This window comes from Plectropomus leopardus, chromosome 17 (assembly GCF_026936395.1).
Source record: "Plectropomus leopardus strain MGB_pleo_1.0 chromosome 17, ASM2693639v1, whole genome shotgun sequence".
Lineage (NCBI taxonomy): Eukaryota > Metazoa > Chordata > Actinopteri > Perciformes > Serranidae > Plectropomus > Plectropomus leopardus.
In genome coordinates this window covers 17637696-17663335 of record NC_142192.1, presented here as the reverse complement: position 1 = coordinate 17663335, position 25640 = coordinate 17637696, and the positions used below count along the sequence as shown (strand labels likewise).

Below are 25640 nucleotides of genomic sequence, written 5' to 3'. Positions count from 1 at the left end.
GTTGATGGGGACATAGAGGTTTTTTTGTGCTTTCAGAGGCCAGCTCTGGGGCAGGATTACACATCTCTCTCTCTGTCCTCTTCCCTCTCCACCTCCACCCCTCCTCACCCATCCCTCTCCACCCTGGGCTCTCTCCTTCCTCCTGAGTGGATTTTTTCGGGGTTGTGCACACAGGCCCCCCCCCACCCCCCTGCCTGCCTCTCGGACAGCTTTGCTCCACCAGTTCCGCACTGTGCCGGCCTGGAGAGGAGTAAGAGAGCGGAAAGAGGAGAGAGAAGAGAGGATTTGGTGAACCAAGGTGAGACGGACAGGGGAGAGGGACCATGGCTGCTCTCTCTGCCTTGCTGAAGACCTGGGTAATACTGCAGACCCTGTGCCTGGCTCTGGCTCAAGTGGTGAGTGGACAGGGGCGGTTGAGACCTGCTCTGCTCAGGCTTAGCTGCTTTATTTTTGGGGTTCAGTGGGGTTAAGGGCCCCTGGGAAGGGCCAGCGGGCGCTGGATGTCTTGGGGTGATGTTATAGGTTGTGTGCTGTCGAGGTGCTGGTTGATGAAAATGCTGGAGCTTGAACCAACACACATCTTTTTGTGGTGGTCACCTGGCTTTAATGCATACATGTAAAGAAGGACTTTGAAATGTTTTGTTTATTTTTTTGCTGCGGAGAAAAACTGAAATCGGACTATCTCCTGTGGATTATCATCCTTATCGTATATGGACTCTTATCTCTTCTGAAGATTTAACCGAGGAGATACTGTTGAAGGAAAGGATTTGCCGTTACCTAGGCTCCTTTTTTTTGGCCACGGAGTTTTTTTATTAATTGAAGAATGGAGGAAAGCATTGAAGATTTTTCATGGCCATGGCAGAGATCGGAATCAGTGGGCACTGACATACAAACACACACACTATACACACTAACTTTGTCCACTGAGCGTGAAAAGCCCCGTTCAAACAGACACCTATGTGTCATCCACTGGATGTCTGACAGTGTTCGCTCTCAAGGATTATTCATGTTTTGTTTTATTTTGTTTTTACATTTTACACGACAATGCAAGAATTTAAATTTGGATTCAAAATGGGTTTTATCACCTGATGGGCTCATTGATCCACTGAGATGATATTCATGACAAGCTAAGGAGACAATGGGGGGCTGGGGTTTGGGGGTAAACAGTGCCAGTCTCGTGACCCCTCCTTCCACATTCTTTCTCATTCCTTTGTTTTTGCACCTCTTCTTCATCACTTTCATTAAATTCTATCCATTTGTTCCTTATTTGGATTCTTTTTAGAGCTTTTTAATTGTGATGCTTTCATACAATAACACAATGCGTTAACCAGCCTTTAATTATGCATATATAACACCAATTTGTTGTAGGTTTAACCAGCATTATATGACAAGTTAATTTTGTTTTTGGATTTATTTATCATTTATGTTTACTTCAGAAAAAAATGTTTAGCTTGTTTTAATTGCATTCTATCTCCTGTGTTATCACTATAGTATTCATGCTGCTACTGGATCTTACAGTTTATATTATTGCTGTGAAATTTGCACTGTACTATAAGAATTTCTTAGAGGTAACAGTTATTTGTCATTACTGTTAAAACATTTTTCTGCCTGTTTTTCAGAGGGGTCCACCTGGACCTCAGGGCCAGCCCGGCCCACCAGGCCCTTCTGGCACTCCTGGGTCAGACGGCATTGATGTGAGTATCCACACAGGTTTGTCCAGCAGATTTGTCACAAAGAGCATCATTGTGCTGGAGAAATACCAGCCCTGAGCTGCCATGCGGTGCTGGAGTCTTACCAGCAGAGGGCACTGCAAATGAAAACACAGGGGCACAAAAGAGCTCTGTTTACAGCAGAGAGAGGGGTCTTTGAGTAGAGACCCTTGCCTCAATCCTGAGTTTGTGTCACAGTAATGTGATACATTTGAGATGCTCTGAGGGTTAACTACACACAGGTTGTTTAAATATGTTGGAAATGAAGGCTGCAGGGCTGGTGGAGCAGGACACAAACGTCCTGCAAAACCCTGGTGTCTGATCCATGATCTTAAGTCAAATGTGATAAGATATTAAACTTTAGTTTTACGACGTCATTATATGCATCTTCCAGATATGCTCTTTTCCCTGCGTCTGATGAATTGCTTAGTTATTTTACGTTGTCAGCATTATGTTGCCACCAGAATGAGGCTGGTACAGTTGAGTCGACTAACTTCTCCACACCTCTCCTTGCAAAGAAAAGGAGCAATACTTCTGATTCAAACTGGAAGGTGTAGCCCACCCTCCAGTTTCTACACTTCCCTTTTTGGATCTGTGCCACAGGAAAACCAAACTCAAGCCATTGTAGAAAAACCTTCAACTTCATGAAGAGGTTATTTACATCATGATCACTGGTTCAGTTGTTGAACATATGTCTCTACCTTTGTGAACACATAGTAAGGTTGAAATAGATAGTAATGCAGAGCCACCATCTCAGTAGCAATATCATTTTCTCAGTTTTTCTCATGATATTCATTTTTATTTTGTACCCTAACTAGTCAAACATACAGTTTCTTTATAATGGATTTATCCAATTCATTAAACTTTAATTACCAAGGTAAGTCATATGAGACCTGAAAATTCCAACCCAAGACATGAAGTCTCAGACAGGACAAAAAAAAGCAGCCAACACTTATAAACAATATAAAAAACAGACGTGACAAACTTTGATTCACTCTCCGACCTAATTTGTTTTGTGAGAATCTGCATAGTGAATTACAGCGTTATTAGCTCCTCTTTACTGCCAGATTTGTCAGTATGAATTTGTGTTGGTAGAAACAGATATGAGCAAAACTGATCAATTTAAAAGAAAATAAAATGTTTTTTTTTTACTGTTTTATGAGTCCTATACGCTGTTAATTTAACAAATACCAAATGATAACATCTGCACTCTGTACCTCTGCAGGGAGACAAAGGACCTCCTGGGCCCCCTGGACCACCAGTAAGTTTGTACCATAATGTTTGTTAGATTTTGTGCAATTAAAAATTATTGTTTGATTTAGCTAGACTTCTTTTTTTCTGTGACAACAGTGTTTTGTTTTCTTTTCTTTTTCTTACTGTAGGGACAAAAGGGAGAACCAGGAGAACCAGGTCCCGATGGAGCACCAGGAGAGAATGGCATTGATGTAAGTAAACTGACTGATGTCAGTATTTTGTGTGTGTGATTGTGTGTGTGTGTGTGTGTGTGTGTGTGTGTGTCTGTGTGTGGCTTAATGTGAAATCAGCTTAATGAGGAAGAGAAAAAAATATCAAGGAAACAATTGTGAAAGAAAACCCACCAGAATGGCAAGACTTAACAATAGAGAAAAACAAAACCTAATTAAATAGAGCTTGTGAAAAGACAAATTTCTTGTACTTGAAAAAAAAATTATTTTTTTTTCGAGGAATGTTTTGAGCCACAAGGTAATAGTGAGGTAAAGTTGGAACCAGTAAGAAAATATAGTGAAGCATTTTTAAAATAATACTTAAACATTAAATTAAAGCAAACAAGTGTAGGTTATCATAAATAATGTGAAAATTAAAAAAAGGAGAGAAATGTAGAGCACTGCTTTAATCAGCTGTGTGGTTTTAACACTTGTTGCACTCATGCATGAATGATGACACACAGCATGACTTTGGGGTCCTTTGAGGTACTTTAAGGTCCACTTTCAGCGCTTGCTTTTTGCTGAGCTCTTAACAGTGTCACACAACAGCAATAGCATCTCAGTTTTCATTAAGTTTTAACTGTTTTTATGAGAGCTGACTGGATGTTATGATTTCAACCACTGCACATTAAGAACCTGAAAGAGTTAAAGTGATTGAGCTTCATAAAATCAATACAATTCAACGCCCACTTACTTTTTTTCTGTAAGAATTGGCTTTATGAGGTAGAAGATGTTTTATACATATTACACCTCAAGGATCTACACAATGGGTTTTGATGAGAAATTCTGATGGTAAACAAAACTGTTAACAAAAACTCCATGGGGTACTTTTAAGTCATTATGAAGTAAATAAAGTGGGCATAAAGAAAAATGACATATTTAAAAAGTCATCAAAAATGTATATCATCGGCTACATTGTGTTTTGCTTTAATGTAATATTTAAAGCATTTTATGTCTCACTGCTCCCTTTTCCATTACAGAGATTTATAATTAAAACAAGGTCATCAAGCTACATAAAGCTATTGTACATTTGCTGAGTTATTTTCACATTAAATCATCTGAAAGTTTCCTCTGTGGGCTGTGTCTTAATTTTCTCAGAACTATTTGTTTATCATCAACACATGGATTTAATAATTAAAGCTTTTTTTCACCATTTCAGTCATAGAAATGTGCTTAGTGGAAAAATTATGAGGAATTCTACATGATGAGGTTAATGTATTTTGTGTCAAATCCGTTGTACCTTGCTGATTACATGCTGATTACCATTAAATCTCTAGCAATTACAGGTAGAAATGAGGTGGAGCAAGAGACAATCATGAGTTTTAAATGATTTTGTAGCTTCGGGGGTCTTCAGTTATTGATTTACCCCATTTCACTGTAATTGTGCTGCTTCAGTTGCTCCTTCGGTCTTTGTTGGAGGTGAATTGAGTGTCAGTGCCTGTTGGTCACATGCTAACAGAAGCACACACACACACACACACACACACATACACATACACACATACACACATGCATTCCTCAGAGATTTATCCAGTAATCCGTCCTGGAATCTCAATCTCAGGTTTGTTTCCTAATTACTTACAAGAACAGTGTCAGCTTTGATCAAATGTGTGATTAGCCCTATTGTAAGGGGAATTCAAGGCTCATATAGCCTGTGGAAAGCACAATGATAGCCGATAATTTTCTTTTCAATCTCTTCAGTGACTTTCCTTCGCTTTTTTTGTCCTCTGTATTCAGATGTAGCATATCTGACTGCCAACATCTCTTTGTGTCTGTCTCCAGGGTTTGATCGGAGCAAAGGGTGATCGAGGTGCTATTGGGAGCGCAGGTCCTAAGGCAAGTGTCTAAACCACCACCTGAAAAGATGATGAGAGCAAATGCACCATTATAATGCTATTCAGCCGAAAACATAAGCTTTTATATTTCACAAGGGTCACTTTTAACAAAAAGTACAGTGCTCATGTTCCCATTATGTTGTCATAGTGATGCTGAGCATAACAATGAACCCCTTCTAACAAGAGGATATTAACTGAGCATGTTATTTATTTTATTAGATCTTAGCATGCCACAACTATGACTGTTGTTTTCTTTTGTTTTCAGGGTCAACCTGGACCAACTGGCGAACCTGGACCTCCTGTAAGCAAACATTTTGTTGTCTGTCTCCTTTTGCTACTATAAGTAGGTATGATGAGTGGGGTTGCAACCGTATGACATTTTCACAGTTTGATAACTGTCTCAAAAAATATCACAGTTTCGAGATATCAGGGTTTTACACAATTACTATTATTATCAATCACAATGACCTTAATGGAATAAAAAGAGAAGGTCTGCTTATTTTTTGAAACCATTTTTAAATGGACGTCTGTGTAGAGGGTCCAACAGGCAGTGGTTGAGAAAAGGAAATGTGAACCTGCCAGTGAGATTTTCCATCTGGTTGCATTTTTTTCTTCAAACTCGTAGATTAAAAAGTGTACACGGTATGATGACCGCCAATTTTCATACCATCGTATGTGGTTTCATATTATACCGCCGCAACACTAATGATCAGTAAATATCTAATATGTTTCTTAATTCATATATTGTACTCTATACAGGAAGAAGGAGGAAGAGGTACACTGTTTTTTTACTTAAGTAAAAGTATCAGTACAAAAATTACTCCAGTATTCGTTGTCAGCTGGGAGGCTCTTTGTACTGGAGTAAAAATGTACTCCAAAACAAGTTTAAGTTCTGCACTCTCTGAAGAAGTACAGAAGTAAATCAGCACATTGTATCAAAAAGTCCAATGTAAAAGTAGCCTATTTTTTGAATATGTTATTAATGTAATGTTGTTACATTACTAGATTCTTAGTGATGTATCAGTGCAGAATCCTGCTGTTGTAGCTAGTTGAGGGGAAGCTCATTTTATTACAGTTTGTTTAGCACAGTGGTTCCCAACCTGGGGGTCAGATCAGATCACAAGATGGTCTATTGTGTATCAGAGAGGAAGAAAAACAGTTGATAAGTTTGCCTTTTTGGGCCCTGAACATTTAACATTTATTTAAACAAAACCATCTAACAAGTTAAACAAAGAAGTCTCTTTTGTAGGAACTGCAAAAAGCTTAGACATCTAAAACATGATGAGAGCCTGTAAATAGGAACTGCTTTTTTGTAAGGGGTCACAATTATTTAGCTTCCTTGTTGGGAACAACTGATTCAGTCTTTATTGCTTTGAGTTTTGTAAGCCTATGTTTTGTTCTGTTTGTTGGTTTGTTTTGTGTGTGCAAAATCGAAATAGTAAATTGTAATTGCCAGACACATCTAGTGGATTAAAAAGTACAGTACTTCCATCTGAAATGTAGTGGAGTAAATTAAATAGAAATACTCAAAGTAAGGTACAAATACCTCAAAATTGAACTTAAGTACAGTAATTAAGTCAATATACTTCTATTATTTACTGTATGACTAATTAGAGATCATTTTAGCTAATCGGGCTGTCATGATGCTTATTTAAATGACTTATGACAGGTTGAATTAGGCATTGTTTAAAGCCTACTCAGTTTCCTAACAAACATATTGTAACCCAGCTGGTCTCATAAGGCAACCTCCTGAGTCCTTTTTTCTTCATGCCTGGATGCCTGACCAGCTGTGCCCCCTTTTGGATTTAGTTTACCCAGATGTGGCATCTGCCTTCTACAGCTGACATGAGCCTTATTCTTACAGACAAGCCTTAATAAAGAAGACAGGTGCTTTCAACGATCCACACTTAACGTTCATATTATCATTAAATTCGACTGCTGACGTTATGCACACCAGTCAATTCAACAGTTCAAAGTAGAAGTGCAAGCAGATCATCTGCAACGTATCCTCACACCACTAGGTGGAGCTCAGTCTCCATCTATCTGACATTGTCCAATATATTCAGACATTAAGTCCAGAGTCGTCCCATGTCATGCTTGAATGCAACACTATTAGTTGAATCCTTTGTTTAGCATTAGCAGGCGTCCTGTCTGGGGGCTGTGCTTGTACACCCAGCTGCCTCACACTGCACAGACAGGAGATTCTGCCCTGTGGGCTGTTCTTCCTCTGAGAAGGTTTACTTACTTAATTACTTTGTTTATAATTAATTCCGAGCAGAAGACACAGCAAACAAACTGATTGTGTTCTGTGTCTTTGTTCTTTTCAAGCACTGTCTACTCTGCGCTCTGACACTGAACACAAGCATTACTGAATTACTGCTGCCTTTATTAATTGGCTTTGCAAATGTTAATTGATACTTTGACAGACTAGTTCTACTTGTCATTCAGTAGTTAAATCCCTCGTCTTTTCTTTCCACGCAGGGACCTGGCCTTCCAGGACTGGCTGTAAGTAGCTCTTATGGTATAACACAGTTCTGTATTTATCACATAATGGTTTTGAGGTGTGGGTATCATTGTGTGGCTGCTTGAATGTGGACACATTGTTCTTTTTTTGCGCTCTGTGTCTCTCTGTTAAGGGCACTCCAGGGCCAGTTGGTCTTCCAGGTGAAATTGGACCACCTGGACCAAAGGTAGGACACCACCTTCAATTTATTATACTGACATACAAACGTCTTATAAACAGATCAGAATCCGCCTGATTCCTCACAGTTTCAGCTTATTATTCAGACCTTCTGTCCTTCTTCTACTTCACTCAGGGTGTCATGGGATCATCTGGACCTCCAGGACTTCCTGGACCTCCTGGCAAGCCAGTAAGTGTCTATCCAGGACTGGTTATCCATCTGTCATATTTTTATCGTATTCTTAATGCAGCAGAGATGGTTATAGTGGTGAAATGTCTTTGCAAAAATCATGGATAAAGAGGCTTGGGCACTTTTGAGTATAATGTTGTTGTAGTAATGATGGATAAAATAACATCATCTGTACTGCAATACAATAAGAATCACAATCTAAGAACAACAGAACTACCCCCTTTATCACATTACAGTGAGCAGGTATTACTGTTCTTGTGCCCCCCCCCTCTGTAAATCAACACAATTTTTTCAAAGTACATTGAATATACTGTACAGGCCCTGTTTTTCTTAGTTGCACTTAGTATCATCATTTCCTTCCATCTCACTGCTCATGTTTTGAAACTCCTAGTTCTCCACTGTGGCCAGGGTACAAAAAGAGCTGGGTAGTTAGCACAGGCAATAATGGCAATAGCAACACAATAGTTACATCTGAAATTTAAGAAAGGCCAAGCCTATAGTCTTTGTAATGTTTGATAAGGATCCCATAGTCTTTCTGTTTGCTGTGCGGAACATTTTACATTTGAAAATAAACATGTAACTATCCCTCTAAATACAATCTTTGGCATACCTGTGCTGCGTTTCTTGTGTATATTGCCAAAATATCCCCATACTAATACATTTGCAACAAGCTAGCAATGCAGCAGTGAATAAAACTGTGCTGCTTGAATAAACTCAGACGTCATCCATAGAAAAGATGTCACAGTAAATCATTTCATATCTGAAGACAGTCTTCTCTGTGAGATTGGTGACATCAGCTGTGAAAAGAAGTGAGAGATAAATGAGCTGCCAAAAGCTCATTGGGCTCAATCAAGCATACAGTTACATCAATCTAATTGCAGTTAACTTATATTACTGAATATGATCTCAGTGTAAAAGTAAAGTAGAGACAAACTCAGCATCACATTTACTAATGCTATGTTGAAATGTGCTTTGTTTTGTTAAACCAGTAACAATTGGCATGCTTTTAAAATGAACTATGTGACAACAAAGCACCCAGCGCAGCCAGAGCTCACTGCTGCATGCACACGTCCCAGCAGACAGTGTGTGAACATGGTGAAATACCACAAACAGTTTTGAACGGTACACTTTCATGTCGATTTTCCAATGGTGCATGCAGTCTCCTGTGTGCATATCTGAGTCGTTCCAAGGAGGGGGTGTGTCTTCATTGAGAGTGATGTTCCCAGCCCAGGGGAGTGTATTTGTTTAGCTTTAGTGCTGTCCTAGGGTAAATAAACCCACATTAGATCAGTGGGCTGTCTCATCTGACTGTAGCAGGAATACATCAGGCCCCGTACAGATACTTTACTTCCTAACTCAATCTATAAACAGAGAGAAGGAAAGATAGAGGGAGAAGTAGATAGAGTGCTGGCTCAGCTCATGGGAGTAGAGGCAACTGCGACCAGGTGACTCTCAATCAATCTATCTGTCCATCCAGGGTCCTCCAGGGAAGTTCATTGGTGGAGAAGAGGGCAGTGCTGAGTTCCAGGTAAGATCAAATAACTTCCCTCTTCATTTCAGATCTGTTTTCTCACAACTTCACTTTCATAATCCATATATTCCCCTTTCTCGACAACAGTGTCCTCTTAACTGTCCAGCAGGACCCAAAGGCCCCCAGGGACTGCAGGGAGTCAAGGTGAGTAATTTATTTCAAGTCGCCCTGAAGGAATGATTATATTGCATTACAAAATTGTTATGACACCCTACTGACTGATTGTTGCCCTGTAGGGACACAAAGGACGTGCTGGGATTCTTGGAGAGCCTGGTAGCATAGGAAAAACGGTGAGCTGCACAAGTCTCTGCTCTAACATCTACACACATGTGCTCAAACACCCATACATGTACATGATGCTCACTCACCTACCATTCAGGACCAGCAGAGGCGAGGATTAGCTCTAATGAAGCCCCCCAGAGGCACATGACTGGCACTAATCTGGCTGCGATTAGTCAGGCCTGGCCGTGGCCCTGCAGTCAGCATGCAGTGAGCCAGATGAAAGGGGTGGTGAAGAGCCAGGTACATGAAGGGGAGGATGAGAGAGTCAGGGTTCGCGCAGCCCTCTAACCTCGCTGTATTAAGCACAGCTAATGAGCCCACAGTGGGCTCCAAGGGAGCGGCTAGCCAGGCCCCAGGAATTAGCCTCTGATCTTCCCACACAAGGAGCCTCAGACGCTCAAAAACACTCATCACACCAAGGTAGCGCTCCTCCAAGACAGACCTTTAGAGGACCTTCCTTGATCCAAGGTTACTCTGTGCTGCTGCTGTCTCTTTTGTTCTTAAAGACAGCCAGCATGAGCTGTTTACATCCCCGCTGGCTGTTCAAACCGCAACACAGATACCACGTGTGGGCCAGAGGCATGTAGATTATCAAGCAAGACAAGTACAACATTCATGTTTAGACTGCTGGAATATAAAACTAGACATATTATACTACACATATTCCCAAACATTTGGCTAATTATTAGGGATGTCCTGAAAAAGTGTTTTTGCCCCCAATCCTGATCTGAGTCATTTGGTATCGAGTATCTGCCAATACCAGGTCCTGATCCAGTACTTGTATTTACCTGGAAAGTACAGCTGCACAATGCACACTTTAAGTACTTGAAAGTTATTAAAGTCAATCCAGTGTATATGCTTGACAGTTTAATAGCTTTGCAGTGCAATACAAGAAAAATGTCTGCATCCAAACAATTTCTATGTTTTTTTAATTTGTATTTTAATTTTACAAAAAAAAGTAAAGAAACTAAAAATATTTTTAAATGGCTCATAACACAGTTTCACTTAATTCAGCATATTTAAATGAAATAACCAAGTTAACAAACTAAAATGTCTGAAGAAATTTCTCTAAAATCCATTTAGTGTAGCATCGTAATAAAAGTACAAGTACTATAATTACAATTCAATTACCTTTAACGTTCCCAGTCATAACAAATAAAATCTGTCACAATTTCACTTATTACAGTATCATAGCAAAACCAGTTCACCAAAAATGAACAATGCAAATTTTAAATTCCACTTACAGTGGTGTAGCAGCTTAAGTTGAACATGAAAAAAAATAGTTTCTACTTTTTGGAGCAGCAGCGTTATGATAAAAACCTGTATATCTGCCGCAAATCATGCTCTCTGTTAACGACACCAGTATGAAAGTGGACATAAACTAAGGATCGGGTGGGGCGCATGTTCAAAATAACCGATCCCAGTCAATTAAAAAATGCCTTGACCGGGCCTGATATCAGTCGGGACATCCCAACTTGTTATTATGGGAATTGACCTGCCATGGCAAAGGCCAGACATGCCTTACTCTGATATTCTTACCCTAAACCTAATTAGTCTTACTCTTCATGTCGAAACCTAACCAACCCAAGTAACAATGGTAATTAGTGGTAGCCAATCAAAGGCAGATGTGGGCATCAAAGGCAGTGGATGAGATGCCTTCACCATAGTAGAGAGGTCCAGTGATGTCATTCTAAAAGATATTTAGCTATGTGCTTCAGAGAAATGGCCTTTAGAAGCAAGGACAATTGTTTTTGGGATACTGCAAATGGGCTTTTGGTCTAATGGGACATATTTTGGACTATTTGGACTTATGAATTATGAGCTGTTGGAAATACAGCAGGTCTTATCAATTGAACCCACACTTTTTCATTTTAAAGTGTTAATTATTAAACTTAAGGGATGCTGGCAGGAGCATTTTTTAACTCTGACCATTGCCAAGTTAGCTGTTACCCCCTGCTTCAGTTATTCATGCCAAACTAAGCTAATCACCACCTGGCTGCACCACTACGCTAAACAGACAGAAATGAGAGATCTTCTCATCTAACTCTTGGCAAGAAACGGAATAACTGTATTTCCCAAAATGTCAAACTACTACAGATAAACCATTGTAAGCTCGGAACTGGTTCAGCTTCCATAACCAGCTGTCAACCCTTTGAAACCTGGAGCGACATCACTTTTCTTGTTCTGCATTCAGGCAACTTTCACAAGTATTGACACCTGAGCACACTGGTTTAGTTTCTCTCGAAAACATGGAAATGTGCTGCAACTTATAAGAAATTAGTAAGTTGGAATTTCACTTTTTTAAGATAGTGAAAAGATTCTCAAACTAAACTTTTTATGAGGGTTAGGGTTTTAACATACGCACACACACACACACACACATATATATATATATATATATATATATATATATACAATTTCCTTTGTTGCTAATTTTTTGGGGTCATTTCTTCTTAAATTGCTCATTGCCTTCTTCCCATGTTTACAAAGGAATCAAACCAATTTGTCCAGGTTTGAAAGGGTTAAGGGTTATCTGAAGAGCTTATGATCGGCGTTTCACCTGCTAGCTTTAGTTAACTGACTAGTTTGAGCCTGGTTTTAAAAAAGATTGACTGAAGTACCATTACCGCACATCAAAAGCAACCAGCAGCCATCCCAGACTACATTAAAACTCAGTTTCCTCTCCTGTGTGGTTCAGAGTTTCACGATCAAACTCCATGGGTATGTTGCCATAATCAAGAGCGCAGCCCAAAAAGAGAATAATTCATCAGTCTGTTCTTTTCCTTTCCTTCACCAGGGTACCAAGGGAGAAATAGGCATCTCTGGAGAACAGGGCATTCCAGGACCTCCGGTAAGCTGAGAATTTCACTTTGTTAGTCTCTTGGCAAAGTCTCATAGGCTAGTCATGCTTTTTTTTCACATGGTATTGACTTGATTTAATAGAAAGTCTGGATTGCGCCAACAAGGGTTAACTATTAAACCTGATTAAATCGTGTGTTTAACTTTAAATTCTGTTTAAACTTTAAAGAAAGGTTTAATTTAAACCTCTCTTTACATCTCATCTTATTATTGAGATTAGGATTAAATATAATTCTGTTGCACCAAAACTAAAAACTCCAATTTAAACTGTGACCCAGGGTCACAGTTTAAATTGGAGTTTTTAGACCTTTTTTAGACTTTACACCTTCAGTTGAGAAGGTTTAACTTTTAGTCCCTCAAAGAAAGTTGAGAGAAAGACTCAATCCTCCTGACTTTTATGATGAATAATGTTTGTTAAGATGCTGGTTCACTAAGGAAACTGTTTTGGAGATGAACGGGAAGATTGAGCCAACTGTCAAACAGAAGCATTAAGCTAGCAAGAAACTTTTAAGCTAGCTAGTAACATTTATTGTTACCAAAAAGCAACTGTTTAAACAGGGTACCACCCTCCTTTTTATGCTTGCAAGGCACCGACAGCATTCTCAATATGTATGTAATTATTTAAGTATTGTTTTTATTTTATTATGTTGCTTTCGATATGACACTTGTCCCTATTGATTAAACCCAATTTAAATTCTGCTTAAAGAAATAATTAAACTTGGCTTTACTAAACCAGAATTAATTTTTAATGGTGCAACAGAGCTCTGCTTAATTTTAAATCTGGATTTTCCTTTTTTAAACCTAGTTTTACTAAACTCTGATTTGAGCTAATCTTACATTAAATAAGTCCTCATGGTCATGGTCTCTGTCTCACTCTGTTTTTCTTTCTATCTTCTAAGGGTCCAATGGGTCTGAGAGGTTACCCAGGAATGATGGGTCCTAAAGGGGAAGCTGTGAGTACCACCTTTTCTTCCACATATAACTTTTTTGTCCTCTTTCTCTTTGGGTACAAGGGTGTTCTCATTCTTAGATGAGCACCAAGGAGGCACAGCCAGACCTGCCCCCACTATACAAACATCATCCATTACCAGCAAAAGGGACATATGGAAATGATGCTAACACAAATCTCTCCCCTCCTCTAATGAGTTGGGGTTGTCTGGGTCCACGGTGCCTCCATCTGTAGTTAATGATCCGCTGTAGCCATCCGTCTTACTGTTAACATTAGCCGCGTTAGCCAAGTTAGCGCCCCGGCTTAGTGCCAAAGCAAGAGTGGCTGGCTCTCTGTGTAGCTCCCATTAGTGAAGTGAGTTAAGCGCTAATTACCCCTTTATCACAATGAATAGTAGGCTACCGTGACTTAGCATCCTCCCTGATCTGGAGTGATTGATGGCACTTTTTTGTTTTCCCGTAGGGGCCTCGTGGTTACAAGGGCATCAACGGACCTGTAGGAATTCCTGGGCCTCCTGTAAGAACACACACACTCAAACACATACAAACAGGTTTGACTATTCATATTAAAACAGGTGCCAACAGTACAGCGCAGCTACACTGATTCTCTCTGTTGTTTGCAGGGTGAGGAGGGACCTCAGGGACCACCTGGAGAGGCAGGAGAAAAGGGAGACAAAGTAGGTGACTCTCCAAGTGTTTCCCCTTGAAGGTTACGGTCAGAGCGAGAACAAGATGAAAGATTCCCCTTAAAACTGGAATGGGGACAGTGATCCTGATGTGTGCTGCGAATACACTGATGTTGCTTTGGTTATCTTCTGCAGGGCAGCCGAGGTATCCAGGGCCCACAAGGTGCAGTGGGTAAAAAGGGAGAGAATGTGAGTAAACGCACTTTTGTTTGTAAGCTGCACAGTTGCGGCGATGTTTAGTGAGTGTGCCAAATAAAGTCCACTGACTTGTCCACCTGCTTTTTCAGGGTCTGCCGGGTATTGATGGAAAAGATGGCACACCTGGTATTCCTGGAATCAAGGTAAGGTTTGCCAGCCATGATAATGATGAGTAACTTCAATCGCAGTAAAACATGGCAATTTATTCTTCTCTGTTCTCTTTTTCTGCAGGGCAGCCCTGGCCAGGCTGGGATGCCTGGTCCTCCTGGTCCTCAGGGAGCAGCGGTGAGTGATCCTGCAGTGTAGTGTGTGCGGGGGTGTTTGTCTGAGGATTGTTCAGCAATGCCACTAAAAGCACATGCAAATAAGCCCGTCTGTAAAAGCTTATCGTCACTCAGACCACGTAGGGGGTCAGTCTGTTCTCCTCCCTTCAACAAAGCTAGACCACAGACAGGGGAAACCATCATGAAGCAGCCTGTAAATTTTGGTGTTTTGTTTTCTGGGCACTCATCCAGGTAACAGTGACCCTGTGACCCACGCTGTTTTAGAATTTAAACCACCTTGAAATAGCATTCTCCCTCCCACCGCGAGTGATTTATCACAATCAGAGCAGTGAGTATACTCTGTGTGTATGTATGTGTGTGTGCGTGCACGCGCGTGCCTGTGTGCGTGCTTGTGCGTCTTTCTGACTAAGGGGTAATGGAGCATAAGATGCACACTTTGCTGTGTGGTCATTGCAGTGACACAAACGCTGCTGCAAACTCAAACGCCATAACTTACCCAGCTTAATGCCCGACTGTGATATACCATCTCACACATACACACACACAAGCCACTTTTTAAGAGTTTTCCTGAGCCATTTTCTGTCTTGTTAATTCTGTTCGCAGGGATTGCCTGGCAGCCCAGGGTCAAAAGGTGGACCTGGGGCTAAGGTAAGCCTTTAACCATCACACATTACATTGACCTTTACTCTTTTTTTTTTTTTTTTACAGAATTCTTCTGGTTTCCATTTTTAAAACTTCCTTTTTCCTTCATTGTCTCTCTCCCCTTGTTAGGGCGAACCTGGACCTCGGGGTCACACCGGCATGCCTGGTGCTCCTGGACCTCTGGTGACACATACACACAAAATATGGATTTTTTTCAGGTATTACAACTGTGTTCTCGTATTGTGCAGTAATTGTACTTTAACCGTATCCTCCTAGGGTGAGCCTGGTCTTCCTGGTGAGGCTGGTATGGAAGGAGTCCCTGGACCCAAGGTACAAATCCAGAATGATCACATAAAAGCACTAAAAGCTGCAACTTTGATGGCGTACTCATCTTACCTGATTTCTACAGGGTGACCGAGGCCAGCGGGGAGAAGTTGGGCCACAGGGAGTCGTCGGCAAGTCTGTATGTTGCTCTTTTAAAAAAAAAAAAAAATTATTCAGCTCACCTGCAGCTCTACTTTGCCTTATACAATCTAATGTCTTGACAGGGAAACAAAGGAGAAAGAGGACCAATCGGTATTCCAGGTGCCCAGGGTCTTAGTGGAACCAAAGGAGACAAGGTGTGTTAGCGTGTGTGCTTCACATATATATTGCTTTGTAGAACATGTGCATTATTGCCTACATTCAAACACACTTTATTTTGATTTAGTTACCCAGACTTGTCCATTGGGGGCAGTGTTTACCCATAAATAAAACCCACAGTAAATCACAGATTGAGGCGAGCAATATAAATAAGCAATATAAATGATAATCTGAGCATCCTCATCTTCCATGTTTTAGAGATGAGACAACATCTTTCTTACTTTGTGATCTGTGGTGTCACTGGCTTGAATCAATATTTAGCTCTTTTGTTTTTTTTGGAGGATAGTGTAATCTAGATTTTATCACATTTACATGTACTCAAACCATCTTTCTTTCCAGGGCTTCCAAGGAAAAGTCGGGTCAAAGGGAGATGATGTGAGTAGCACTTTTTAAATGGGATTGTTGAAAATGTATCAAATACAGCTATGTGTTGTGTTTCAGCTTCGATGCTGACAAATACTTTTCTACAGTCATCCTTCTCTCTCCCCATTTTATCATTTTCTCTCCAATGTTTTTAGGGTGACCCTGGTGTTGAGGGATTGGCTGGCGAGAAAGGTGAAAAGGTAAAAATCATTACAGCACAACCTAAAGCTGTTTCAAAACTTTTTTTTCTAAAGAACCACATAAAGTCACCTAATCTACAAAATACTAAAACTCGCCGGCTTTGGATAAGACGGTTTAAACATTTTGCTCTGGAGGCGTCAAAGCAAAATGATATGTTGCTGAAAAATGTCATAAACATACAGAAGTTAAGACGAAAAGGAAGTCTGTTCTTTTGAATTTGCATACAAATCCCCATAATAGTCCAGATGGCAAATGAGCTATTTACATGACAGTGAAGCAATGATGCATGTTGGCTCTTTGAAGCAGCATTTTTTAGACATTCATTTACAATATTCATTCTTGAATTATTGCTCAATGAGTGTCTGTGAGGCGGAAATGATGGATGAAAGTGATGAATGTGAAAGTGACAAAGTGTCTGTGTTTGCTGCGACAGGGTTTGTCTGGTGAACCTGGACCCAAAGGACAGGTGAGGCTGGACTGTCTGGAAATCTGATGACTTCATTCCTTCATTTTTTCTTCATTTTTTCTTGGATTTTTCTTTTCTTCTTTTTTTTTTTTAAACTGTTTTGATTGTTTTTCAATGATATTGCACAAAACAAACAAACCTCTATACACATACACATATGCACAAATACAAAGTATAACAGTAATAGTTCATAGCATAAATTTAATGAAAGAGGAGAAAAAAGAGGGGAATAAAAGAAGCCTGTAAAAGAGACCATAAATAAATAGAAATTTAAAAAACTAACGATTAAAAAGAAAGGTGATTGATGCAGTCTTAACTTTTGTCAGATTTCATATAATTGAAGTTATCTACAAAAGGTTGCTAACTTAAAAAAAGTCTTCTCTCATTTTTTTTCTGAGAAAATGTAATTTTCTTTAGTTCCATGTGTCTCATTATGTCATTCATTACATTTGAATGTGTTTGTGCATTTCTCTGTTTCCAGTTGAGTTGAGTAGCCTACGTGCCAATAGGCTGAAAAATGATAACATGATGTGTTACATTTCTTGGATTTTTCTATTTTCTTTTAACATCATCAGTTTTTATCTGTGTCTTTTTTCCATAAATTCCCTCTTTCATAACGCTTCTCACTTCACAGCAAGGAATCAGGGGTGACCCTGGACACAATGGACCCACTGGAGACCCTGGTAAACCTGGAGACCAGGGACCGCCAGGACTGCCCGGTCCTAGGGGACTCAATGGAGAGCGAGGCGTACCTGGCATGCCAGGCATTCAGGGACCAGCAGTGAGTCCAGTTCACTTTACGAGACATGGGAGATAGAGAGACTGATTTTGATTGATGCACATGGTCAGCGGCCGTCTCTTTTTCAATGCTCAGTCTCCACCTCTTCTCTCCAGGGACGCGATGCATCTGACCAGCATATTATTGAAGTGGTGTTGAAGATGTTGCAGGGTGAGCGTCTAGACTTGAATATTCACCTTTGATGTCTACCAAAGAGATTAGATTAGCTTGTTTCCTGAAGCTGCTTTCATCTCCAGAGCAATAAGTCGCCCATCATCAAAGGTAATTTAATCAAAAATCACAATCCTGTCTGCTCTGTTACAGAGAGGCTAGCTGCAGTGGCGGTGAGTGCCAAGAGGGCTGTGCTTGGTGGAGCAGGGGTAATGGGACCTCCCGGACCCCCTGGGCCTCCAGGGGCACCTGGCCCTCAGGGTCCACATGGCTTAACTGGTGCCCGGGGCATTCCTGGCATGATTGGAGCACCTGGACAGATTGGAAACACAGGACTTAAAGGTAAAAATAGACAAGTGGTTCCCCCACCATTTTCCTGAAGGGAACTCTTTTCTATCATTGAGTAAACTGACAAACCCTGACTAACTGACATATGTGATGGATATTTTATTATTAATGCATTAACACCTGATAAACTGGACATTACCCCAAATAGTGAACTCAATAGTTGCAGTAAGTCCTAAAATGAATGATTTTAATCAATTTTGAGCAGATTATTTCCTTTTTGCTCTGTGTAATGAAATGAATTTTTACAGTAACCTTCTGGAGATAACCTTCCAACTAATGAAATGTAACGCCAAATTTATTTTCTGTAGGTCAGCTTTTGACCTAACATAGTCTTAGAGGGATAGTTCACCCAGAAATGAAAATTCAGTCATTATCTTCTCACCCTCATACTGATGAAAAGTCAAGTGAATTTTTATAGTCCACAAAACACTGCTGAAGTTTCACAAGGAAAAGGCTTTGCACTCATCTCCCTAACAACTGAAGAGAACGGTGTCCAGGATTCGAATGTTAAAAAACTACATACGAATACCACAAAATGGCTCAATACTGCTTGTCCAAAGTAATCCAAGTGTCCTGAAGCCCCTACGTACCAGGTTGTTTTGGAAAGAGTCACTGATGCCATCTTTTAGCCATGTTGTAGCCTGTAGCTCCTAGTGTGGGAGCTGTGTTCACGTTTGTACGCTCGTGAAAGACAAACAAGAGCTTGTATGTCTGCTCACCAGTGTTAACATGCTACCTTGAAGCCTCCCCCACACACAGTAGTTTTACATCCAACAAAGGGACCTGTTGCTTGCTGCTAACTCCAGAAGTCTCCCTCTGTGTGTGGGGGTGGGGAGCATTGATGATGTGCATTAGTCACATCGGAAGGTCAAGGCTTCCCCTTTAAGACAGGTTACTTGATTTTTAGAACATGGCGTGGCAGCGTTAGTTATGAAAATGGAGACTCTCCTGTGTGGTCTGGTTAGTGCCAAAGATACAGCGAAGTGCATGCATATTCAAAATGAAAATTTTATATTTGTCCTTGAAAAGTCATGGAAAAGTTTTAAAAAGTTGTTCGTGAAAATGTGTGGGAACCCTGGAAGTCCTTGCGACCCCCTTGAAGTTTTTGCAACCACTAAAAGGGGTTTAGACCCTCAGGTTGGGAACCAGTAAAATAGATGGTGGAGCAACAATACATTTATTCACAAATGCACAGTTGAAAATACAGCTTTTTAGGCTACATCTGAGCCCAACACATTTTTTTCCCTAGGAAAGAGAGGGCCAAAGGGAGAAAGAGGAGATCCTGGTAAACCTCATCCAGGACTGCCAGGACCCCCAGGAATTCAAGGTAAGAGCTGAAGCCTCCCATAGCTTAAAAGCAGAGGAATTGTGGACATTTACATGGGATGTATAACAGTATCTAATACTGACCAAAGGTTCAGAGGGGTAAGAGAACAATAACAAACTGAAGGCATTACAGCTTTTTCCACAGGAGGCTCAGAGGCATTTTCAAAGCATCATTAACTCCAGTCATTTAACAGATGCTCTTGAATGAAAATGTAATAGGATTGCAATGGTACACACTAATTCAAACAGTGGATAACGCACTCACACTCCCTGGTGCACACATACACACAACTTTAATATATGCATACATACAGTTGACATGTGTAATCCAAGTCCAGAGTGGGGTTAAGAGGGATTTTCTTCACAGGTCCTCCTGGTGTTGATGGTGTGGCTCGGGACGGTAGGCATGGCGAGAGAGGTCCTCAGGGATCAGCCGGAGAGGCCGGTCACCCCGGTAAGGCGGGTTCGCCAGGTCTCCCAGGTTTTTGTGAGACGGCAATGTGTCTGGCTGCGTCAGCATACACCTCCCCTAGACTGCAGGAGGCGGGAACAATCAAAGGACCCAATTTTTAGAGAGCTGCTTTTCAATCAGCAGCTCACAACACCTGGGAGAAAGAGGGGGGAGAGAGAGAGAAGGAAAGAGAACACCCTTTTTTGTAGGACAACATCAAGAACGAGGGGTGGGGGACAATAATAGTGACTTGGAGTGTAGCGCCCCCTCCTGAAACTGACAATCTGGAGTTTTGACTGGTGGGACAAACTCTGATCTTAATCCCCCCACATCACCATGACAACAGCAGCTCACAGCCACCCACATCCTTCTGAATTCTCTAGTGTTTTTGGATGATGTCAGTGTCAGTCCTATCCAAATATCCCAGCCCTGTTCCAGCAGTGAAAGAGGAACATGTATATTGCGTCTCCTTGTCTCCCACCACCACACTGTCTATGAGCTGAAAACCAAGCGTGGTGAAAGGTGCTTTTCTTTTACACCGTGGTCACTTTAAAAGGTTCTACATTTGCAATATTTTGCTTGAGATGTGTTCTGAAGTTTATATGCCCTTGCCTATCTTGCGACATCACACCTGATGCCTTCAAAGTGTACAAAAAAGGACCAATAAATGATTGGAATTTATATTTCGTACTGTACTGTATTGTAAAATGTAGTATCTGCATCTGTAAGTTTTAGCGAAACCTCTGATTTACCTCATGTGTACATTGCCCCCCACCCCTCTCCCCTGCCGATCCCCACTTTCTTCCCAAGTCTCATTTTAGAAACTAACGACTAGCTTGATCTCATCCTCTTGTTGCCTGGCAACAGCATATCCCGATGGGCACTCCCATCTCCCACAATGCAGTGCTGTAAATCTTTGTAAATGTGTGTTGATTATTATGTAGAGAAAAAGGAATGGGTTATGATATGCACCAACAAAAATCCTGTGTTAATGAATTCAGTGAGTAATAAAAAGTTCCTACAGAAATAACGACTTTTTCTCAAGACGAATCAGCCTGAATGTGCCTCCTATGCCACTGTCAACTTTCCACAGGGTGTCAGCTGTTTAATGACTGATTTGTTTTCATAAACAGAAGCTATTTATTGTTCTATATATAATCATCTGTAAAGAGGGTTTTTTTCTGGCTGTTCAGGTCAACCCAAACCAATAAAGAGGAACCTTTTATAAAATCTAATGCTCTTCTGTATCATGTGGGGAATGAAAACAAGTCTGTTTAGTTTGTCTCTTTCAGTTCTTTTCATTTCTCCTTTTCTAAATCCTAAGCAGTATCATTCTATAAATCCCAGTGCTTCTAAAGCTGCAGGCTCAGCTTTTATCAACATTATTTCACCACCACCACCATACTGTACTAAACAATACGGTAGACTTGTTCAAATGCACACATGCAGATTTTTGCAGTTAAAAAACCTTTCCTCACCTCTGTTTCACAATACAACATATGTAAGGCATCTGTGTTAGATAACAATGACATTAAATGGGTGCCCCATGTACAGTACAAAATCCTTTTCTGCAGCGGTCGCAGGTTCAACTGTAATGTTGGCACTTTGCTGCATGTCGTCCCGCCTCTCCCCCTTTCACACTTAAACTGTCCTTTCAATTAAAGGTGAAAAAGCCCCCAAAATAATCTCTGTTAAAAAAATAAATAAATACAATGCCTGCTGTGTAGATGGACACATCATCAGAGTTGAATGGGCCCACCAGGCACAGACATAGGGTCCCCTACCTCCCTAGAGCCTCTGTTAGAAGTGACTGGTGATATTTCTTGTTGGAAAGTCAATCTAACAACTATAAAGACACAAAAAGTAGATGTAAACATACAGACATGAAAAAATCCACTACACCGAACAACTACAAACACAAGAGATACAAGAATACTACAAAGAGACAACTATATTACAATGACACAAAACAACTAAAAAGGGAAACAATTAAAATTTGAAAAATAATCTAAAAAGAGATGCAAAATATGCAAAACTAAAAAAGAGATGCAAAACAACTACAAAAATGTAAATAGTTGCAGTATAGCATGACATAAAATGCAATCGTAAAATTCTGAAAAAAAGTGAATGGTACGACATAAAAATGCCATAAGTAATAGTATAGTATGACATAATATAAAAATTAAAAATGTCATACAGTATTGCATAAAACCTTTTAATAAATAGTAGTAGTAATAGTAGTAATGTATGACATAAATATAGATTTAAAAATGTCAGTGTAGTATTACATAAAAAATGGCTTGGTATAGTACAGCATAAAACATTTCCAAAAAGCCAAAGTATAGTTTGGCATAAAAATGTCATTAAAAAGTCATACCAAAGCATGTCATAAAATGCTGTTAAATAAGTAATACTATAGTCTGCTAACTACTATGACATTTTTATGCAATGCTATAAAAATTTCATAGTACAGAGTCAAAACTAAGGTCTCAAAACACAAGGAAACTACTTTGTCACTTGCCTTTATTGTTAAATCACAGGGTATTGTGAGTGGATGTGTTTGAATGGGTGATGTTATTTCTGCTATGCCCCGTTTTATCAGTAGGGGGCGCTCTAAGATTTAAACACTACTGGGCATCAGTAGTGACGTCAGCAGAGCAAAGGTCGTCGTCAGCACGTGATGGGCGAATTCAAATGTTTACGCTACAGTAGAGAGCTCTGCGGATCTGAACTGTATATGTTTATATGTTTCCTGCAGGTGAGCTGACTAAAATAAACACCCTGGCAACAGATAACAGTAGTATATTTTAGCAGAGCCCTCGTTTGTAAGTTTTACAGTGAAAGACGTTGAATTTGACCGTGTTTTCAGAGTGTGTGTATGCGGCCGCTCCGGTGGCTAATTACAGAGCTAGTGACTTTCTGTGTGAGCTAAAGTGAGTAAAATGAGCTTTCGGAGTTATATGTGGTTAAGACCTGAATGTGGAAACAAACTGTGTAACACATAGTGAACAAAGTAAATGTTTACAAACGCGAATTTGGCGGTGTGTAGTGTCGAGCAAGCTAAGCTAACGTCCTGATATGCTCATGCTAATTCCCGCTATGATGCTAACGCCACCGCCCTTTTTATTCCTGCAAGTCACTGAGTTTATAGGAGCATTTTGGGAGAATAAGAGTGTGTAGACTCCGCGTTTAAATACTTTAATTGTAATTTCAGTAAGATTAGTGTAAGATAAATGCAGCGTGTTGAGGTAAAAACAAGGTAAATTAGAAAATGTTTGTCCATGAGCACAATTCATAGATGTTTAAAGGTAGGGATGAGAGCAGTTTTAAAAGACTACAGTCACTCATGCTCGGCTACTGTAAATATGTTGAGATGTTAATTTCATGGTTTGCATGTAGATAGATTTTATGCATTACTTACCTCTTTATTTGTTGAAGGAGTAATTTGGCACTTTAATGGAGAGTATGTTCATACTAGCCAATGTTACATGCCATTACTTACCTGTAAAGCCTGTGAAAGTAAGGTAAAAATGTGTTTTATTACGGAACATGGGTATTTTGACAAAGTAACCTGCATAGTAGGATTGTGTACCAGATACCAGGAGTAACGTGTTTATGGCGGCGTACATGAGTTGACATTTGTGTTATGAGATCCATTAAAGTATTATTGTTTATGATTTTGTTATTGTTTATGATATTTGCATTAAGGGTAAGAAGGTATGAATAGTTTAAAGTAGCACCAGTAAGGCTAATAGAGCACAAGTAGTGGTCAGTAGGTGATGAGTGAGTTCAAGGTCCAAAACCATGCCCAACCCCCCCACCCCCAAACCCCACCCAAGGGGTATGAAATGTTAAGAAAAATGCATTTTTGTAATAAACAAATTTTGTTAAGTATAGGTTTTTGTCCTGGATATTTCACCACATCATACCATGGAGATGGGTCAGCAGTTCCATCGTGTGGCAACAGATATGGGTATGCATAAAAACAGATTTTAGATTTTAGTATATGTTATTGGTTGTATAGTTGTATATGTATAACGTGTTATATCTGCTGAGCTGGAGGCCATGTGAAGGAGAGGTTTCTTTTAAATATATGTATGGGTAATTCAGTAATTCGCAATGTTGTTTTTTTTCTTTCTTCCTTTTAGGTGTCAAGTACCTGTCCACAGTTGAGCACTTTCCTGGGAACCGCTGTGAGCTGTGGAGCAAAGATTATGTAAGTACAACATGTTGTAACATGGCAAGTGGAAAAGTTTGCTGTGCATTTTTGTGTTTTCTAATTTGTGTTTTTCTAATTATTTTTCAATTCCTTTTTTTTTTTTTACAGATGCACTTGAGTTATAGTGATGGGATGAGGATTCTTGTGCAGTTGTTTTGGAGTGGTGCTTTTCAGGTTTGTCTTTTTTAGTTACTGTGTTTGCTTGTAGTTTTGTTTATTTTGGTGGTTTGCTTCAATTGTTTATTCATCATATGTATGTTGGCAGGTATATATGAATATTTGTGAATTTTATTGGACACATGAAGCACTTTGTAAATATACTTAGTGTCATATAAGTGAAATGACTGTTATTACTATTATCACCAACTTGCCACACCAGCATCCAAAGCGTGAGTTTCTCCCAGGCCATCTCCACCATCATTCACTCCTAAAGCGTGTGTGAGGGCAGAGGTCATCGCTCCACATTGACCCAACCCTTCTGAGTGGACAGTGGTTGGGCACAGCAGGAAGGTAATAACTTACATATTGTGACAATTTGACTTTGGAAAGAGTTTTTGAAAGAAGTGATATTTCCTAAAGAGTTAAGCTAATTAGTGGATGAACATTATCATCCGTTCAATACAAATTATGGTATTTGTCATTACAGAGGAACCTGCCTGAGCACTCCAGTGGTGTTGTTCCCAAAAAAAGGATGGATCCGCAGCAGGTTAGTTGTTTGTATTTTGCTTTTATGCAACCAGACCAATATGTTTGCTAATATGTGTATGTACATTCTTTCCATTGGTTCAGACACTTTCATAAATTGTGTCCTCTTATGTGTCACACTTTAATTTAGTAACAGTCAATACTGCTTATACTGTGAAAAGAGCTATGCCACAAATGTAGCTAATACGTTTATTTTGTTTGTGTGACCAAATTCTGAACGTCAGCGGAAGGCTGCTGTCTCCAAGAGGAGCCCCACAAAGCGACAGGTTTGTTTTTTCTTTATTTCAATATTTGACTTATTTGGCAATGTTTGTTGTACAGTTTAAGTAGACAGCATCTTTGTTTGTACAAATAAGTAAATACTATTGAAAAAAAATTAATCGACACGTGGGGTTTTTTTGTGCAGTTCATTCAGTTGTTGCTTTTCTAGGTGGAGGCAGCACCAAGGACCGTGGAGGTGTCTTCCAGGCTTGCACTTACCAGCGTGGCAAAAGTGGCAGTGGAGGAGGAGGTTGGTGCACCTTTTGTGAAGGATGTCCCTTAAATGTTTTATGAATAGAGCATGCAAGAGCTTGAAACAACACCTCAGTGTTTTTTCAATCATTAATAAATGGCTTGAGTTGGTAGCTTTTTATATGGGTAAGGTGGCATGAAGTGTACACA

The 25640-nt window shown here is 40.0% G+C and overlaps 1 protein-coding gene across 1 annotated transcript; it reads left to right on the top strand.

Annotated features, from left to right (window-relative positions):
* Window positions 1–21288, top strand: col9a2 (procollagen, type IX, alpha 2). The gene is made up of 32 exons (XM_042507037.2): window positions 1–395; window positions 1620–1694; window positions 2935–2970; window positions 3092–3154; window positions 4955–5008; window positions 5273–5308; window positions 7489–7512; window positions 7644–7697; window positions 7824–7877; window positions 9355–9405; window positions 9496–9552; window positions 9645–9698; window positions 12488–12541; window positions 13449–13502; window positions 13961–14014; window positions 14121–14174; window positions 14319–14372; window positions 14471–14524; window positions 14613–14666; window positions 15269–15313; window positions 15437–15490; window positions 15584–15637; window positions 15717–15770; window positions 15856–15927; window positions 16289–16324; window positions 16468–16512; window positions 16947–16979; window positions 17614–17760; window positions 17874–17928; window positions 18082–18270; window positions 19526–19603; window positions 19970–21288. Exons 1-32 carry the CDS (start codon window positions 324–326, stop codon window positions 20173–20175), a joined length of 2076 nt encoding a protein of 691 aa, XP_042362971.2. The 5' UTR covers window positions 1–323; the 3' UTR covers window positions 20176–21288.
* The last annotated feature ends 4352 nt before the right edge of the window (window positions 21289–25640 follow it).

Excerpts from the sequence above, each read along its gene's own strand:
- col9a2 (XM_042507037.2), top strand. The coding sequence starts at position 324 with ATGGCTGCTCTCTCTGCCTTGCTGAAGACCTGGGTAATACTGCAGACC. Across the intron at positions 9,553-9,644 it reads AGGGACTGCAGGGAGTCAAG|GGACACAAAGGACGTGCTGG; the intron begins GTGAGTAATTTA and ends GTTGCCCTGTAG. Across the intron at positions 14,175-14,318 it reads CAGGAGAAAAGGGAGACAAA|GGCAGCCGAGGTATCCAGGG; the intron begins GTAGGTGACTCT and ends TATCTTCTGCAG.